At 33.6% G+C, this 15,092-nt stretch overlaps 1 protein-coding gene across 3 annotated transcripts; it reads left to right on the forward strand.

The window, feature by feature from the left end:
• Positions 1–40: 40 nt before the first annotated feature.
• On the forward strand, positions 41–7,642 carry LOC128189219 (uncharacterized). 3 transcript variants are annotated; one of them, XM_052860743.1, is made up of 5 exons: positions 41–243; positions 1,291–1,357; positions 1,745–2,308; positions 3,089–3,362; positions 3,666–7,642. In XM_052860743.1, the coding sequence occupies exons 1-5, from the start codon at positions 219–221 to the stop codon at positions 3,840–3,842; spliced, it is 1,107 nt and encodes a 368-aa protein (XP_052716703.1). In that variant the 5' UTR covers positions 41–218; the 3' UTR covers positions 3,843–7,642. The 3 variants fall into 3 exon arrangements, with proteins under 3 accessions (XP_052716703.1, XP_052716706.1, XP_052716705.1); XM_052860745.1 differs by lacking the exon at positions 41–243 and adding an exon at positions 283–1,020; XM_052860746.1 differs by lacking the exon at positions 1,291–1,357.
• Positions 7,643–15,092: the final 7,450 nt, after the last annotated feature.

Raw genomic sequence — 15,092 nt, forward strand, 5'->3', positions numbered from 1 at the left:
AGGATATGAATCCCGATTCCGATAAGAATTACAAATTTTGAAATTTTACGTGATGTTTACACAAGAATTCCGCGTGTGAGACAAATAGTCAATGAAATAACCAACAGAAGGGGGTCATGGATAACATGGATAAGCATAGCTTGACTGGATAAGCTGGAGAAAAAGCATTCATCCAACATGTATCCAACATCCCGAATGACACAGTTGTGACATGTTCGATGATTAAAGTCTTTTCGAATGAAGGTATGATTTTGTTAATAAAGTGGAAATAGATTCAAATGATGTCTCAAAAATACACACATTTTACTTCTTTGTTAGATCAACATCATCTAGGATGAGAGATATAGCATATTCTCATACATATTCTCATACATGTGTTCCTAAACACTGACCTAGACACGGACTGTACAATAAAAAAAACTCTATTAAAAAATAGAGTTTAAAAAAGGGCAAAAATCCGTGATGCATTCGGTCGCCAGTGTGCTCCAGATAGCTTGATTGAACAAATTTTATTAATACCATACCAATAGTGAAGTCTAAAGTATATATAATCAAGATCAATACATGTATTACGATTACTGAATCTTGATTTCCTAAATATCTAGAATTGTACAGGACTGAACAAGAATCTCATGCAGTCAAGTAAATTTTTAATTGAGGCAAGGACGGGCACTAACAGGAGCTCATGCTTCTGACTTTATGAAGAATGAAGATTAAAACTGTTGTACATTTTACGGTTTGCTGGTCAAACAAGGAATAAAAGGCAGGGATAACTATAACAACGACAAAAAATATTGCTATAACGTTATGTTGAAACAACAAAAAAATTGTTTCCTCCAGAAATGAAGAGTTTGAGAATTTGAGATAAGATTACTGTGAACCAGCTTTCATTTGCATGTTAGAAATTTTCATGAGGTTTTTAAAATTATCATCATCGCAAATAATTATCGCTGCAAACAAATGTTAATTTTGTGGTTGCAGTTATAACAACATGATTGTGGATAAGGCTTCATTGTGAAAGTAAGTTGCCGCGAAACAGTTTATTTAAGATAAATCGCGAAACAAAGTTGTAGCAAAAAAAGTTGGTTTATGTAGAGTATACATGTTTTTTCATATGTGTGATGTAATTTCATTAGTTTAATATGACTTAATAATAGAAGTATTTATGAGTTAAACATATGGCAATCCTTAGAGCCAAAGAAAATAAAAAAAAAATCAATGAGGCCTTGAAGTTAATACTTTTGCCCTGAATACAAAATTTTAAAAACTGCATGGCTACCGTTTTTTCAGGGTGTGTAACTTTATCTAGCTGTCAGCTCCGGATCTCCAGCTCGTTTTCTGACATGACACTGCATATGTATGTAATGAGGATCAAAAAAATTGTACTGTGCACCATTTTACTGCGTTGGCTATCAAACAGTCATTTCCCCAAATGTCACAACCATTTTTGTTAATTTTATATCTTTGAATTTGAGGGTTTTTTTGATAAATTTTGTGGAGATGCACACATGTAGAGATACATAAATTAAGAATTTCAAGCTCCTGCCTATTTGAATTTGTAAAAATATTGATATTTATGATAAGTAAGCATGATATTGATTCTATAAAGTAAACTACTTTCACACATCTGCTAAATTACAGTAATTGTCCCAATCGTTGTTCCCAGTTTTTAAATCCTGTACAAATGATATACATGTATGATAAAATGATGTATATGTAACAGCCTTCATGGATTTTATTACAGTTCCCATTCATTGACGCCACACTCAGAGGACGCCATGAGAAAGCTGAGCTTTCTGTCTCCTACCCAGTCCCTGAAATGGATCTGTCTCTTCATTCTGGCTTTCCTTGTGCTGGAGTTACTCCTCTTTAACTGTTTCATATTCTATGCTCTGGGTGTACTGCAAAGGACTGTGGGGCCCTTGCTGAACATTGGCGATGTGGACTGGACAGAGGACCTCAAACAGGCCCCCTGGGTCCGGAGAATGGTCTACAGGGGCAAGGCGGGGGGATTTGTGTCCTTGATGCAGGACACAGTGGAGAGATTATACATGATAGAGGAAGAAGGGTCAGAGAAAAAACTGAGAACTTTTGGAGTTGATGTCTCTCATTCGGGTGAATTTCTATACATTTATAGACATATTCTGGCGAGGAGGAACTTTCCCTATGCTCGGTTGGTGATTGACATTGGTGCTAACGATGGCCTCCTCTCCAGTAACTCATTCAACTTCATCCAAATTGGGTGGTCAGGGCTTTTAGTGGAACCCCAGGCCTCTCAGGCAGAAATGGCTGCTAAAAATGTTGTCAGGTACAAAAACATTTGTTGGTGTAGTTTAATGTGCATAATATTGCAATTAATTTGCGATAAAAATCAAATATTTGGGCCCGATAAAATAGGCTGTAAAATGTTATGAACTCAAGTGCATAAACATGCCTACACACCCTTTTAGTAGCAGAGTAGATTGCCTTATCGGTTGTTCGAAATAACTAGACATGTTTATAACTGAGATATCAGTGATATGTACAAAGTAGTTTCTAACATGATCAACCAGATGTTATTTATCAAATTCACATTCACATTTGTTTTTTAAAAGCCAAAAAAAAAAAAAACCTAAATAAATATGATAATATCGGCAAATGTTTACTGTCTGTATGTTTGAATGATAAATCAAATATTGTGTACCAATATTTTTTGCATTTATCTAATGGAACTTTGGAAATAAAGCCTATGATATCATACAAAAATGATTTTTTAAAAGTTATATTTATATATTGCCATTTAGCAAACATGAGATTATGAAATTAAAAGGTGATGACAATTGCCTTAAAAGGGGGGGGGGGGGGGTATGGACATGATACATTGTCATTTCTCTTCACGACTTGAATGGAATGTGTAAGATTTTAAGTAAAAATCAAGGTTTCTTAGATAAAAAAGAGAAACTTCTGCACTTTTTATGACAACAGTTTGATAACTATATTTGTACCACATTCTATACATACCTGCATTTTTGTAGTGATTTTCGTAATACATGTATCATCTTATAAGTACATTCAATGATTTTCAACAAAAACCTTTTTTTTTGACCAGGTATGTGAATCCATATCGTGAAAATAATCAGACAGTCAAGGTCATCAAAAATGTCATCAGCAAGAGATCAGGGATTGTGCCCTTCATGCGAAGGTCGGACATTGCTGACATGGAGGGTCACATTGCAGCCGAGGAGGATTATTATCCAGACGGCCAGATGGACGGAGAAATCATCCAAGTACCCAGTATAACAGTCCGACAATTCACCTCCAAATATAACGTCCCAAAGTACTTCGGAGTCCTGTCTATTGATGCTGAGGGCACCGGCAACCAGGTGTGATATTATTCATTATATATCTATATGTTCTTCCTCAAAAAGGTTTTATTTATTAATTTTGGGGGAAAATATGTTAATATAGTGTACAGGTTGAGGCTTAAAGGTCAGGGGAAAAAAGGCTGCAGGTCTGAAAAAATTTGGATGGATGATCTTGGTATTTTTTCAGACCAGGAGCAGCAGTACTGCCACTTGAAAAAAAGTATCGACATACCTATATATTCTTAAAAACACGGTGCTCTTGTATTATACAATGATCCTGTTTATGTTGATATAATAATGTATTTTCTATTCTCTCTACAGATTTTACATTCTTTCATTGACCTTGGATTTCGGCCGGGGTACATCATTTATGAAGATTTACACGAGAGAGCATTTGAACTTCCTGTTGTCACTGAAAAGTACATGAACGACAGCGGATACGTCCTAATGTCCAGGCGTGGCTGGAACCTCATCTTCTGTCACCGGACTAGGAAGTGACATACACAGTAGTCTTCTCTATATATGTAAACATGTTACTAGTACTTGTAAAATTATTTTTGTAATTAGGCAGAAAAGAGAGAATTATTTGTTGACTATTGTACATACAGTATTTTTTTTTATTCAATTGGTGGGAAATCCAAAATGATAAGTATTCATAAAACTTTAGTGTTAGAATAGGATATAAATTTTTATATACATTATATAACATGTATTTGTATACAAGTAGTTATGTATAGTATGGTTTCTGAAAGTATTGTGAAGTATCAGTGTAGGTAGTTTATTTTAGTGCTGGATTGTAGTATAACACTTAAATTAGATAAATCTGAGCCCTAGACAATGTATGGTGCATATTCTGTAAACCAACTTTTACTGTATTTAGAAATGGGTGTAAGCAAATTTCATGAAGTATGTGAGAGCCTCATTCCTAGGATTATTTCTTGTCTCAAAATAGTTCTGTAGTGTTTTATCCAGTTATTTAAAATAATTAACATTAAAGTAAGTCACACATTCACAAACCAATATATTACACGTAAACCATGAAAAAATGATACAGAATAAAAATTAGTTCACTGATTACAGTAGATGTATTGAAATTTACAGAATAGATATCAAGGAAAAAGTATAAGGCAAGTTTAATTCTCAGTTTCCAATGGGTCAAGCAAACTATATACTGATTAAGCCAGCACTCTAATGGTTAATATTCAAACATTCAAAACCGCTGAGCCAAACCTATATCAGAGTACATTAGCACTTCTATGCATCATACATGTAGGTATAATTAACAAATAGACCACAGTGATAGTGTGAACGCAGAAAGCTTGAAGAGCTTATATCTGATACCGGCCCCCTCCCTTAGTTTTATATCTTATTTACACCAGTAGGTCTCATTTTACAGGAAACATGTACAAGAGATTCTTGTCAATTTCTTTGATATTAAATTAGATTGGTTATGTAATGGTCATAAGACTTTTATCCATTTTATCACGCTGTATATCTATTTTGATCGTTCATATCTGTAGTTTTTTCGTAGAGGAGAACTTTAGAGTGGATTATTAAGACACGGAGAAGAGTGAAAAAAAATATGACAGCATTATGATAGCTTTGCCCTGGATCATTTTCGTCGGAGAAGAGACCCCATTATTTTAAAGCATTTCTGCAATCGTTTAAAGATATACCAGTGCATCAGCATATTAAAAAAACGAGAGTAGATCTGGCTGGGTGTAAAGTAATACTCAAGATAAATGGAGGAAAATCCAACAGTTTCATGCAGGGTTTTTTTTTTTCTTCATGAAAATTATTTGCTGCATCCCGATGAGTGATGCAAGACTTCTTTGCTCCTGGGGTCTCTTTTTTTCATTACCAGGAACTATCAAGTGCCTTTATACATTTTCAGCATTTCAGATTTAACAAAGATTTAGCCAGGATTTTTTTTCTATAGATATAACAAAGATTTATAACCAGGATTTTTGTTTCTATAGGTTTATATTTTGGTTTGTAGTTATGTAGTTAATAGTTTTGTTAGTTTTCAGATTTGGTGCTCTGGAAAAAACTGGTACATGTTGCTTTTATTTCAACCTTTTATAATTTTTCAAATGTGCAATTTTATTAAGTTTACACAGTTATTAGCTAGACAACAATTATTTTTGAATACCTTAGATTGAATTTATTCAATGTGTGTGATTTTGATGATTTAAAAATTTTGATTTTGAGTTGATTTGAATTTAGCTGTTACAAGGTTAGTGAGATTTTTTTTTTTTATAATTTCACATAAATCAAAAATTTGAGAGAAGATATGTAAACTTCAGCATTTGGTGTTTTTAGTTCACAGTGAAATGGATTTATCCCAAACAAAGTGCAATTATTATTTTCCTATACCAAAGGTGGACTTAAATCAAACACAATGAGTTATTTTGTGATAACATTGCCAAAATTAGTGTTTTGTTCAAAGTTGAAATATGTAGGTCATTGTCATGACAACTGAACAGTCCTTGGCAACCTGTATTATTTCATGGGGTTATGACAAGAATAGCTCCTCCCAAAGCAACTGTGTCTGTGTTACATAATCAATTGATTCATTTATCTCCCTTTTTGTCATGGCGTTGCTAAATACAAATTATATAACAAGATTTTTTCAAATGATAAACAAATAAGTTGTACATATGGATCACTGTTTTTCATCAGCTGTGATGTTCGCCTAGGAGGAGTCCAGAAGAACAAGATACTCAGACTTATTATTACTGAACAGACAGACAGTATAAACGCACTCTATTTATCAGCTGAGATTGTATGAAATGACGGTTATCGAGATACCGGTCTGTAATGTCTTCTGTCACAATGTAACTGGATACAGAACAAATCAGACTAAAGGATAATATTTCAATTGATTTCTGTAATGTTCGTACTTTTGATAGCTCCCTTTGAGCATGGCAAGGAGGTATCCCTAAAAAAAAAAGGAGCCATGTTGTTCAAACTTTCCCCAACTGCTACTTGAACATCTTTCATCATGTTTCAATTTTTTTCATGAAATCAAAATTCCTTTATAAATTGTGATGTTCTTTTAATAGCATGGTTCACTGCTGTAATGTCCTGTTATAAAAAAAAAAATAAAGCCTTCATTTTCATTAAATTAAAATTTACATACTTATTTTGACAAAAATGTTACAGGGACAAAGACCTAGGAATTATGTGTATGTGTCAGTACTTCTTATATCTTGAAATCATAAGCAGAATTTAGTTTCTTTGTGAGCCAAGACTATGCCATAGGAATCAATTTTTGATGTGCAATTTTAACAATTTTCATTCTACTAAACAACAAATTTTGATCTTGATATGCAACACTGTACATTGTATTTACGTTTTCCATTGTATTTTTCTGTTATAAATATATATACTACGAATATATTTTGTACAGTATAGTCCAATACATTTCATCAATGACTATTTTGATATTTAATCTATCATAAAGCACTTCGGGCTTTATTGGATATGATCAGCCCCAACCATATTTGATCACCTCATAATACTAAAAGAATGATTCCTTATTCCGTAAACAAATATTTAATTTTCAAATTTGATGATTTTTACGTCCCTTTTTTGCTGAATGATAATTACAATACTCCATTCATGGACCTTTTTACTCAAGGGTTGTCTTTTTGTTTTCATTTTTGTTATTATCTCTTTGTAAATATATAAAACCTGTTATATATGAATATATTTTTTTATTATTTTATGCTGTGATGTCTCTCCTTAATATTTTGTCTTTTACTGTTTGTTTCATATTCCTGTAGAAAACAAGTGCCTAATGTGCTGCTTAGTCATAGACAAACTTTGAATTGTTGTTATTGAAAGAAAAAATAGGACACAAATTAAATCATGTGGCGTTTTTTGCCAATAAGTTTATGAGCCTTGACTGTGCTGTAGTAATCGATCATGTACATTGTATGTTTGATATGCAGTTCTAAAGACACAATTCTAACAATTTAGTTCAACCTTTCAAATTCTTTAACAAGCCCATTTTTCTACCAAAATATTTTGACTGAAGTTTTTTTTTACCATATATCTACAAAAGTGTAAGAGGATATTACATTGTATTGAGAAGGTTGATTTCTTTTTTATAAAAAGGGCGTTGTAATAGTCTTATTGTGATATAGTCAGATATACCTGTATGTATTAATATATGGTTGTTTGTCACATTTCCATGCATTCCTTAAACTACTACAAATGTCATTATAGGCTGATATCACAGATGTATGATATTCAAGATACATGGAATTAAAAGATATAAAAGGATAAATTGTTACAGACTTTCTTTTACTATATTTTTGTATGAAGAATTGTACATGTGCTTTGACTTCCTAGCCCCAGAGGACCCATCATTTGTTTGTAAGTGTTCATGATATATTATTTCCACAGAATATGTTCCAGCTTTGGCAATATTTGGGTTTTTTTTCTTTTAAAAGAAAGACTGCTTAACCACACTGAGACCAGAAGACTCTTTGTTAAGTGGTAGAGTATATTGTAGTGTCCATGACAAGAAGAGAAATTTGCAATGTTGGAAGGCATTATCAACCAAATATTGCGACTTCCCCTGTCATTTCCCTGTTAAGATTTGATTTATTGTGTCGTAAGCTCTGCCGCTATGCCACAGAAATCAGTCAGCAACATGTGGCCCGATGCTGGGTATAGGATTGATCTCCCCTGAGTCAGTGCCCGTAGTATTTTTGACAGTTGATCTATAGGGTTTAATAACCTTGTCTTCCCGTTCTGTGCGCGATATTGGGGCTTCTATTAAACTTTTCATTTTCTCCGCTACTAAGACTGTCTTTGGCATGCATATTGATTGATGTTTTCACAGAAAATGTTTCTTTTCATTTTCGCGGATTAATTTGGAAGTGTAATGTTAGACGGCGGGCTTGCTCTCCGTAATGTAATAATCGGAAAAAGTAAATCGTGCTAGGAGAAGCACTTTCCGAGTTTCTTTATTTCTTTTCTCCTGATATTATCCAGTTATTGGCGAAACAATCTCGGAATCGGCAAAAAAAACTCGGTGGTCGCATAAAATTTAGACGAATAGTTTGTTAAAGTATTAATGTTGTTGAAATTGTCTAGATTTTTTGATTAATGAATAAGTAATTAATCATGTTAATGGTTTTTTTTCAGGATTTTAACATTTTGTTGTTTGCAGTTGTCGTATAATTTAAAAGAATTTTATAGTTGACAATTTCTGACTCTTGAATTCCATGTATGCATTTTTCAGCTTAAAGAATTATTTTTTTCTTCTTTTTTTTTCTCTTGGACATAATTCATTTATTAGACTAATGCAGGAAGACGTTGCAGTACCTTGATTTTTAAAGGAAATTATTTTAGCAATAGTTACGGTATGTAACATCGAGAATGGTCAACCCGTCCTTCTGCTTCTTATCATCTGCATACATGTCTTCATAAAGTTAAAAAATAAAAACAAAGAAAACAACACAGAAAAAAAGACCACAACATTCAGAATGCGCTAAATTAAAGTATTACTATATGAAAGAAATAACAAGATATATATTTAAATTTTGCACGGATATATATATATATACATGTAAATATATATATATATATATATATATATATATATATATATATATATATATATATATATATATATAAACTGAATTATTTATTGTTAAATCATTTTATGTTAGAAAATATAATTTGTTGGAGTTTCTGTTTTTTAAATTCTTTTAATAAGTAATGTTTGGGCTTAAAAATATATGCTAATTACTATCACCTCTCTGCGAAATGAAAAAAAAACTTTGTCCACTGCCCAGGAGGTTGCTGGCACGTACATGTAGCAACAGAATCGGGGAAAGGGGACAGGGATCTTGTCCCTTTCCATTTTTAATGGACATTTTTTTTTAGCCATACGTAAAAATAAATAAAGGAACTGGCCTCTCCACTTTTTGGAGAAAAAATAGAAAGATATGATGTTTGAAATTCGGTATTATTTTGAGGTCCAACATTTTAGTTTATACTGTATTTCACTTTTTTACTTGTTTGCTTGTCAAAATATTTGGGGTAGGTCTGACCCTCCAGATTGGAACAACAACGATGCTACATTCCTGAAGACTTGTCGATGAAAACAAATCTTTGATAAGGTGTTCTTTTCTGTTTGATTTTCAATCGTAATCGTGATATTTCAATAAAACAGAAGGCAATAAACAAATTACCATTTATTGCCCATACTTTGCAAATGTTTCTAACACAGATATATCTCTTAAAAACTTTATTTATCTTCAACGTTTCAAGCAAAACAGTATCGATGTTCGGTCTTGCCAAGAAATCTATATCTTGTACATGCTTTCCTCGTCCTTAATATTTTCGAAAATTAATAAAGCTAATAGCTATGCGCTCGAGTAATCAGATTTAATACACGTTCCTCTCAAGCGAGCGTCCACTGAAAGCGACGTGCTTATATGAATAAAATGCTTGATGAAACTTTCAGAAAAACTAATTACGGAAAACTCTAAATAGGGTTAGAGAAGGGGGAGGTCACGTGATCTTCACACAATTTCTAACGACTGCAATCGGCTGGAATTAGATTGTCTTGTCAGAAATAAGAACTGAAAGGGTCGGGATTGCTTCAAAGGCCGATTTCTAATTAGATAGATGTCGTTCGACGGATTACTTACATTTAATGAAAAAGTGTCGTTAGCGAGCTACTTTCACGTTTTGGCCGGCGATATTGGCTTCATCGACCAATAGGGTTCCGGATAAATCAGTGTCTTTGGAGATAAGGGGTTACTGTCGAGTTTTATGTATTCCCACAGTGTTCTTTGTTTTCTGGCCCATTGATCAGGGCTGTGTTTTATTGGTAACCACAGGTTTACGGACGTTTCATCAATCCCATCAATACCACTATACACCCAGATACAAATATTAATGTATTCACTCTATACGCATTCTATGATTGTACACAAATAAATCAATAACGGTGTTTTACACAATTCAGTCATAAAGTTTTATTTCTCGGCATTCTTTTTTTATTTATCGAGTTTGTTTTGTTGTGATATACAATAGATAAGTTTATCTAATATCATCAACTACATGGAATGTTTCATTTTCTTTTTAAAAAATAAGACAAATCCAATACAATTCATTAAGTACTCTTAGATATATTAATTAGTCATAAATAAAGTGCTGGTTTAACAATTTTCTAGTATGAAAGCGAAAAAGTGCTATATTTATGCAGGAAAGACCAGGTACGGTTGTCTCTCTTTGCGTTGTTCACTAGCAGAACAGTTCGAAGAACGCGGTGAAACATTCGGTGAAATTTTGCCAAGACACTGGAGATGTTTCATCTAAAACCCATCATAAAAACATCTGATGATATTGGTTCATTTTTTTATATTTTGGTTAAAAGTACTTTCCCAATAACTGGATTAAGTTTACATCAAAGAGGAAACTACGGCATCCATAAATCAAAAAGAAGTCTGGGGCTGGTACGGTATCTACAGCAATCTGCCAATGGTCTAAACACGTACCATTTTGTCTAAAATATCTCCACCAAAATAAAGTGAATCAGTGTCCATTAGCAAAAACATAGATCTAAATTGAATTAAAAGAAGAAAAACACAGCCTTCTGCAATCTCAATAATCTTTGGGTGAATTTCTATTGATTCGAAAACAATGTCTACCAAAACATTAAGTGGCGATGTTTCGACCTTCTCCAAGACTTGACGGATTGGGTTTGTAGTGGCCCGTACATGGCCCGAGAATTCTGTCATTTCTTATTAAACCAAGTTCAAACAATCTCATAACTAACCACAGAAAGCCCAAATGAAAAATATAACCTCTGCATTTCCCCATTCCGCGCGATTTGATATACCAGATAATCGATGAAAATGCGATCCTATCTTAGCACTTCGGCATCCCCAGATTTCCCTTTGCCGAAAAAAGTTACAACTTGTATATTCAGTTTTCATGTTCGAAAATGTCGAGACTTGTACGTTCCTTTGATATGTGTAACCAAACATGTTTCTATGTTTAATATAGGTGGATGGTATGTATTTACATTTCGTTTAACCATTTTTTCATGTTTCACTTGGTTTTATACCAACTTTTCTCTCTGCAGTTATAATCTGTGTTTTCACTCATGAAAAGGCTCATCAAATGAAAACTTTGGTTTAAATCATATGTTAATCACATACATGTATACATTTTAGAGGGAATTCTTTCTTACCTTTATTACAATTTACCACAAAATTAAACAAATGAACATCTACCCAAAGAAACCGAATTCAGAAGATGTTAGATCTAACTTTGAATTTGCAGAGGATGGGCTTGTTTTGAGCCCAATTAAAGTCTGTCAAATTGAGTTGAAGTTAGGAAATAACACAAAACGTTTGATCAAAGCACAAAAACATGATGAAAACTTATAAAACGATTGCTTAAATAGCTCCAACCTAATAGTATTATAAAGTATAACAAAATGCGAAAAGAATTAAACAAAATGATAATTCTAGTGAATTCACTTTCTGATGAAACGATATGAATTAACTCTTTGTTTTTTGTTTTATTTTCTTTTGTTTTTGGGGGTTTTTTGTTTGTTTGTTTGTTTTTGTTTTTTTTTGTTTTTGTTTTTTTTAAATCTAGACCCAGTATCACAATGTGGTAAAACTTTACTGCTGTATTAAACAGGGTTAAAAACTCCCAAACCAACCGGTTATTTTGGCATTTGAAATTCAAGGTTATACTAGTTGCATTTGCTTCTCTTTAACACCTTCATATTATTGTAACTATTTTATTCTGTTCTATTCATGACGAAAATCTATTTTGAAATGACGGCTCTAAACTCTAGTTATTGCAATTAATTGTTAAGAAACTATATAGGGATGTCTGCTTCCAAAGTGAAAGTTTAACGACAGTTTATCAATACGATATGTCATTAGCTTTACGAAGGCAGACAGAAACGCACATTATACGAATATAAAACCATGCTTTTTAATTTACAGTTCCCAAAATTGATAAGTTATTAGAAGCGGTAGTCAAAAGTTTCAAAGTAAAGGCATTTCCATGGAGCTAAAAACAGACCTAACGAGCTATTATTGCATATCAAATATTTATATTCTCCTCTCCTGTCGGCTACTTAGAGCAGGCTCGTGTTGTATTGATAGTGCTTATCTGTACATCTTGTTTGCAAAACTTTTTAATTAACAATAACGGTAGAGGGGATCCAAATGTGCAAACGCCTAAAGAAACAGAAGACCTCAATATATCGGAGGAAACTTGTCTTCTGCTACCGGTGTTAACAGAAACAAGCCGCGCGGGCGAGTCTAAATTCCCCGGTCAAATTTGATTAATCTGTTAACTTTTTCTCTGGGTTCAAACTTATCTGTATATATTTTTGCCATCAGTGAGATATCAGCTAGTAATTAGGGGTATACATCCGGACCCCGTGTTTAATAAACTATAGAAGTTAGCTCTCAGGTTTGAAAGCCGAGGCCAGCACCTGAAACACACGCGCCTCGTTTAGGCTTGGATTGGATATTTATTTATTGTTAATGCCAGATAAATGTTGCTGAAATGTCTGAGGGATTTAAGGTAACAATAAAGTCAACATAACTAATCCACAAACATCTTAAACATTCTTGTCAACAATTAAAAAGACTACTGTTATTTTTAACAATAAAAACCTTGGAATGTTTACCACACAAAATGGTTCAGATTGCGATGTTATCAAATTATACACCGATCGTATCGAAGCATTTTTTTTTTCGAACATCGTCTAATCTCTGACATTTTGAGTTTTGGCTGCAGCATAAAAATATTTTGCCGCTAATCAGATAAACGTTTATGATGGTGAACATGCCTTGAAAGATCCAGCATCCCTGTCCAAGACAGGCAGCCCAACAAGATAAAGGCGACATCAACCAGCCTCGTTATCGCTGCGGTGGCAAGGACGATAACTCACTGTTACTCTGCTGCTGCAGCATTTGATATCGTAACTGAATATCTCATGACGTCAGTAATTTGGCTCACATCTGTATATCACCAAAATCTTTCAATGGGCCCCAATAAAAGGACATCATATGGGCTTAACTGGCAATAAAAGAAGTAGCTGGGTAGCGCGGCATTCAGCGGCCTGGTTTGCGTTTGATTTGACCTTGTTGGCACAGCTTTGGCCGAGGAGAAATCGAGCAGTACTGCGCAATATTAAACTTCTTTTCAAAATAAGTTTATCTCGATATTGTGTCAATACGCTGTGATAGATTAGATCGCCATAGAATCTTTATTAATGGCTCATGCACTTCGGATTTTTTAGCAATTGTGTGGATCCCAAGAGCCCTCAATGAGTTAATTTGGAAAGCAAACTATTGATATTTCGAGCAATCTTTAATTAATTAGTTCTTTTTATAGAATATATATTAGATTTACATCAATCAGTCTCCACATTGAATTTCATTCTCTTTTAATATAAAGCTCATGTCAGCTGCGTCACAGGGTTTATGAGCCGATCATGAAAAGGTCACTTAACTTTATAATTTCTTAAGTTTATTAACATTTTTATACACATTATGCTTTGTTATCCAATGATTTGCCCCTTGCGAAATTTTTTTCATGTACAGAGCAAAGTTTTCAGATCACAGGTTATCTCTCTACAAAATTCGGCGCCAGTCTTGACCCCCGAAATCCTCAAGGTCAGATCAGTGACAGCTCAATATATAGACATGAACTGGCAAGCAAAGCGTGGGCACGGGCCTTCCTAAAGATCCACCTATCGCAAAAACCATGACTCTATTCGGTTACCAGAAAGAAGTTAATCGAAAGCGTGCCAATTGACTGTTAATTTAACAGCAAGCAAGTTTTGGTAGCACAGTTAGAAATTGCACGATATCGTGCGGCCACTCTAAGAAGCCAAATTATGACATACAAATCAATCTGTATGGCTTTAAGCGTATTTGGAGTATACGGTGAAAAAATCAAAATAAGAACGTGCCGAAATCGTATGCAGGGACCTAGTTCTGTTTAATTACTCATCTAGGCATGTACCGATTTAACTATTTCAAGAATTGATATTAAATAGACCTTGTGTATTGATTGAATATAACACTATTAAAATAGTATTATCATGTTCAGAAACATAATGAATTGTTGGTACTTGCATTTGGAAATTTTTTATCAAATTGCAGTTTATCTCGATTGATGATTTTTAAGTATCTATAAACTGCAAGTTTTTGTTAAGGATATATAAATACACGTTGAAATCAATGTATTGTCTGTATTGCTTAAATTCTGATATTGTACGAGATTTCGATTTCGAAATTACGGTGCTAAAGAAAAGAAAACCACATGGCATTTATAAGGAAACCATGTATATTCTATGGAATTCTGATGATCTTGGAATTTACAAATAGACAACCGTTAGCGTTGGGTTCTACAGTCGTCGGATGCCTTAATCCTGTAATTTCATGTAAGAGCCAACACTACTCGATATTTAATTGATTGCATAGGCAGATGAGGTGAATATGATGCGACCGAGATGTAATGTTGTTTACTATGTACAGTTTATAAATCCACGTGTAATAGATACACGTCGATTTCCCAAGCAAGCTGTGCAGTCGTCGTGCAAACACCTCTTGTCACGTTACGTGACATTTTCTTCAAAATTCTGAACTCTCTTCAGAGAAAACAATTACTGGCTAACAAGATGGGACATATGTTTATCTACTCCATCAATGGCTGTTGTCGTAAATCAGCGAATGA

Source organism: Crassostrea angulata, chromosome 6, assembly GCF_025612915.1.
Source record: "Crassostrea angulata isolate pt1a10 chromosome 6, ASM2561291v2, whole genome shotgun sequence".
NCBI classification, from domain to species: Eukaryota; Metazoa; Mollusca; class Bivalvia; order Ostreida; family Ostreidae; genus Magallana; species Magallana angulata.